A 5019-nucleotide genomic window follows, 5' to 3' on the forward strand; every position below is an offset into this window, starting at 1 on the left:
GGGGGGGGGGCAAAATTTGTTATGGTTTATAATGGCAAATGATACTTTGAATATTACATGTTGATAACTTGATTGGAATTATAACCCTAAGTTGACAGTTTGAAACTTTGTAAATTTTGAGCCATCCCTACACCCCCAAGGGCTGTAGGTTGGGGCCCAATGGAGTCTGTGTGGTAAAATAAAATTTCTTCATTTTCCTTGTTTACAATCAGAGGTGATAGTTTGAAATACTTTTCAGTCTTAAATCTGCATGCCAGATATTGAATAAGGTGGTTTTATTGTTTTTTGTCACTTTGAATAATATTTCTGTTCATGTTAAAAACAAAAATCAACTCTCAGTATAAATATATCAGGTGATCGTTAAGGCCCATGGGCCTCTTGTTTGGTATAGCACTTGATAGAATGTGGAAACAAACCAATAAAAAAGCATATTGCAAACAAAAGTTACTTATTGGTTTATAACCCTCATACATTGATCAAGATGTGTTTTTATTGACAGGTGGTTTAGTATTTAGTCTGTTTGATCGACAGGTGGTTGACCTTGCATTGCTGGTGAAGCAGGACATACGGTCAGCCTTAAGTGACCCTTTGGCTAAGAACACACCTAGTGTGTGTATCAACTACCATGACCACTCCCCTTCCAGCAGTGGCAGTGTTCTAGGGCGGCCTAGCCACCACCCAGGCATCACTTCTCCCACAGGGGTCAGTATCAGGGGTGAGGGGTTGAATCAGAAGAGCGGGGTCAGAATCAGGGCTGAGGTGTTGAATCAGAAGGGCAAGGTCAATATCAGTGGTTGAGGGGTTGAATCAGAAGGGCGGGGTCAGAATCAGGGGTGAGGGGTTGAATCAGAAGAGCAGGGTCAGAATCAGGGCTGAGGTGTTGAATCAGAAGGGCGAGGTCAATATCAGTGGTTGAGGGGTTGAATCAGAAGGGCGGGGTCAGAATCAGGGGTGAGGGGTTGAATCAGAAGGGCAGGGTCAGAATCAGGGCTGAGGTGTTGAATCAGAAGGGCGAGGTCAATATCAGTGGTTGAGGGGTTGAATCAGAAGGGCGGGGTCAGAATCAGGGGTGAGGGGTTGAATCAGAAGGGCAGGGTCAGAATCAGGGCTGAGGTGTTGAATCAGAAGGGCGAGGTCAATATCAGTGGTTGAGGGGTTGAATCAGAAGGGCGGGGTCAGAATCAGGGGTGAGGGGTTGAATCAGAAGGGCAGGGTCAGAATCAGGGCTGAGGGGTTGAATCAGAAGGGCGAGGTCAGTATCGGGAGTGAAGGTTTGAATCAGAAGGGCGGGGTCAGTATCAGGGGTGAGGGGTTGAATCAGAAGGGCGGGGTCAGTATCAGGGTGAGGGTTTGAATCAAAAGGGCGGGGTCAGTATCGGGGATGAGGGATTGAAACAGAGGGGTGGGGTGTGTATAGGAGGGTGGAATTTCTAGGAGGATAAATAAGAGTAAAAACTCTACTCTTTTTATAACTTTTTAATAACATAGACAATGTTTATAAATCAAATGATCTTTAGATTAAAATTGTACGCTAGATTCGTTAACATGTCCTGATTATTATTCTGGAATGAAATAGAAATAAATTTTTAGTGATTATATTTTACACAGAGTCCTCCAACTACACCGTCAACACCAGGCTCAACATCAGGTGTGTTGGGTTCATCATCAGGACTTGGGTCCTCGGGCAGTGGATCCTCCCACAAGTCCAAGTCAAAGAAACGCAGAAAGGTGAGCTGTCTACACAGAAAAAAGCTTGAAGTAGTAGAACTGAGCTGTTTTATGAGTACCAACTTGTCCTTACGTGTACCAAACCTATTCATATACCAAACAAGTTCTTAAATGTACTGATATACCAAACAGGTTCTTAAATGTACTGAAGTTGTTCTTAAGTGTATACAACTTGCTTTAAGTGTATTCTACCTGTTCCTGAGTTTACCAAACTTGATCTTAAATGTATCAAGCTCATAACTGTGTGTACCAAACTTGTTCCTGAGGGTACTAAGATTATCTAGGAGTACTGAACATGGTTCCCAAGCTTAGATCTACTATCATGTTGTCTCTCCTTTGTGTGTTACAGAGTGGACATGGACAGAATATGGAGGTTTGTACATCCCAGGCCATCCTCCCCAGTGATGTACAGGAGGCTATGAGGCGGTTCGGACACTGTATAGGGCCCTTTGCCTCATGTACAGTAAGTATAAAGAAAGGCGGGGGCAGAGGAAGTTGAAATAATAAGTAATTTAAGAACAGTCTCAAACAGGATCACCTTCGATTTCATGCAGAATCTATGAGAAAAAGAACAAAAGAGCATTATTAAAGTTACAGTTTTGCAGTAGTGGGGTCTAGTATTTTACAAGTTGTCAAGTGGATTTCTAGAATTTTTCATACTATGAAAGTAACTTGTTTGTATAAATTTTTGCAATCAAATAAACAAGAATACAATTACTTTAACTCAAGTGTTCAATTTCTTTTACCGGAGGATAAAATAACAGGACTTTTTCCTTGCCTAAGTATAAAGTTTGATGAAAGCTGTAATTTTTAGGTCACCTGAGCTTTAGCTCAAGTGACCTATTGCTATCCGTTTTCGTCCGTCGTCGTCCGTTGTCCGTTAACATTTTACATTTCAAACTTAAAGTCAAGTTCTGCTGGGCCGATTGAACTGAAAGTTGGTAGGAATGATCGCCTCATGGTCCTGACAAAGTGTTGTTATTTTTCGGGTCGATCAGAAATCCAATATGGCCGCCACGGCCGCCATTTTGAAAACCTATTTCAAACTTAAAGTCAAGTTCTGCTGGGCCGATTGAACTGAAAGTTTGTAGGAATGATCGACTCATGGTCCTGACAAAGTGTTGTTATTTTTCGGGTCGATCAGAAATCCAATATGGCCGCCACGGCCGCCATTTTGAAAATACCTATTCCAAACTTTAAAGTAAAGTTCTGCTGGGGCGATTGAACCGAAAGTTGGTAGGAATGATCGACTCATGGTCCTGACAAGGAGTTGTTATTTTTCGGGTCAATCAGAAATACAATTTGGCTGCCATGGCCGCTATTTAGTAAATCCCTATTTCAAACTTAAAAACAAGTTCTAATAGGCCGATCTCACTGAAAATCGGTCTAGGAATGATCAGCTCATGGTCCTGACAAAGTTAAGTTAACATTATACTTAACTATTTTTTCTCAAATTGGTACATATTTCAACAACAAAAATAAATACTGTAGGACTCAGGTGACCGTTAAGGCCCATGGGCCTCTTGTTTTCTTACAACGGTGAAGTTGAACCACCTGTACAAGTGGGGATAACATCAATGTTATTAATGTCAACTATTTTATTTCAGAAAGTCAACAATTTGGTTTCACCTAAGATGCGGTTACTCTGCTGTTGACCATTCACCAGAAAAACCCATATATCCACCGTGTTGATATGTATTTCTGACTTTGGACCAACAGAACATAATCAGTGTGGCATTTCCATCAGTGTATGACCAGTGTCGGTGTGGGATCAATGTCTTCACGGGATTAATGTCAATGTGGGAATAATATCAATGTTGAACTAAGGTCAGGGGAGAATCAGTGTCATTGTGGGACCTTGGTCTGTGCGAGATCAATGTCAGTATGGGATTAATGTCTGTGTGGGATCAATGTCTCAATGTCAGTGTAGGACCTTGGTCTGTTTGGGATCAATGTCCGTGTGGGATCAATGTCTCAATGTCAGTGTAGGACCTTGGTCTGTGTGGGATCAATGTCTGTGTGGGATCAATGTCCGTGTGGGATCACTGTCAGTGTGGGATCAATGTCAGTGTAGAAGCTTGGTCTGTGTGGGATCAATGTCTGTGTGGGATCAATGTCTGTGTAGGGTCAGTGTGGGATCAATGTCAGTGTAGGACCTTGGTCTGTGTGGGATCAAAATCTGTGTGGGGTCAATGTCAGTGTAGGACCTTGGTCTATGTGGGATCAATGTCAGTAGGGGATCAATGTCTGTGTAGGACCTTGGTCTGTGTGGGATCAATGTCAGCAGGGGATCAATGTCTGTGTGGGATCAATGTCAGTGTAGGACCTTGGTCTATGTGGGATCAATGTCAGAACGGGATCAATGTCTGTGTGGGATCAATGTCAGTGTAGGACCTTGGTCTATGTGGGATCAATGTCAGTACAGGATCAATGTCTGTGTGGGATCAATGTCAGTGTAGGACCTTGGTCTGTGTGGGATCAATGTCAGTGTAGGACCTTGGTCTTTGTGGGATCAATGTCAGTATGGGATCAATGTCAGTAGGGGATCAATGTCTTTGTGTCATCAATGTCAGTAGGGGATCAATGTCTTTGTGTCATCAATGTCAGTAGGGGATCAATGTCAGTGTAGGACCTTGGTCTGTGTAGGATAAATGTCAGTATTGGATCAATGTCTGTGTGGGGTCAGTGTGGTATCAATGTCAGTACGAGATCAAAGTCAGAACAGGATCACTGTCAGTGTGGGATCAATGTCAGTGTAGGACCTTGGTCTGTGTGGGATCAATGTCATATGAGGATCAATCTCTGTGTGGGATCAATGTTAGTGTGGGATAAATGTTATAGTGGGATCAATATCAGTACGGCATCACTGTCTGTGTGGGATCACTGTCAGTGTAGGATCAATATCAGTATGGGATCAATGTCTGTGTGGGGTCATCAGTGTGGGATCAATGTCTGTGTGGGATCAATGTCAATGTAGGACCTTGGTCTGTGTGGTATCAATGTCAGTACGAGATCAAAGTCAGTACGGGATCACTGTCAGTGTGGGATCAATGTCAGTGTAGGACCTTGGTCTGTGTGGGATCAATGTCAGTACAATGTCAGTACAGGATCAATGTCTGTGTGGGATCATTGTCTGTGTAGGGTCAGTGGGATCAATGTCTGTGTAGGACCTTGGTCTGTGTGGGATCAATGTCTGTGTGGGATCAATGTCAGTGTATGACCTTGGTCTGTGTGGGATCAATGTCAGTGTATGACCTTGATCTGTCTGGGATCAATGTCAGTGTATGACCT

General features: G+C 43.0%; 1 protein-coding gene across 2 annotated transcripts in view; it reads left to right on the top strand.

Annotated features, from left to right (window-relative positions):
- Window positions 1-5019, top strand: part of LOC110454296 (transcription initiation protein SPT3 homolog) — a 146875-nt gene extending 141856 nt beyond the window's left edge. For both annotated transcript variants that reach the window (XM_021503738.1, XM_021503739.1), the window contains 4 exons: window positions 532-702; window positions 1609-1728; window positions 2078-2191; window positions 3336-5019. In XM_021503738.1, the coding sequence (XP_021359413.1) occupies window positions 532-702; window positions 1609-1728; window positions 2078-2191; window positions 3336-3383 (453 nt within the window). In that variant the 3' untranslated portion in view covers window positions 3384-5019. The remainder of the gene's footprint in view (window positions 1-531; window positions 703-1608; window positions 1729-2077; window positions 2192-3335) is intronic.

Source organism: Mizuhopecten yessoensis, unplaced genomic scaffold (assembly GCF_002113885.1).
Source record: "Mizuhopecten yessoensis strain PY_sf001 unplaced genomic scaffold, ASM211388v2 scaffold7763, whole genome shotgun sequence".
Lineage (NCBI taxonomy): Eukaryota > Metazoa > Mollusca > Bivalvia > Pectinida > Pectinidae > Mizuhopecten > Mizuhopecten yessoensis.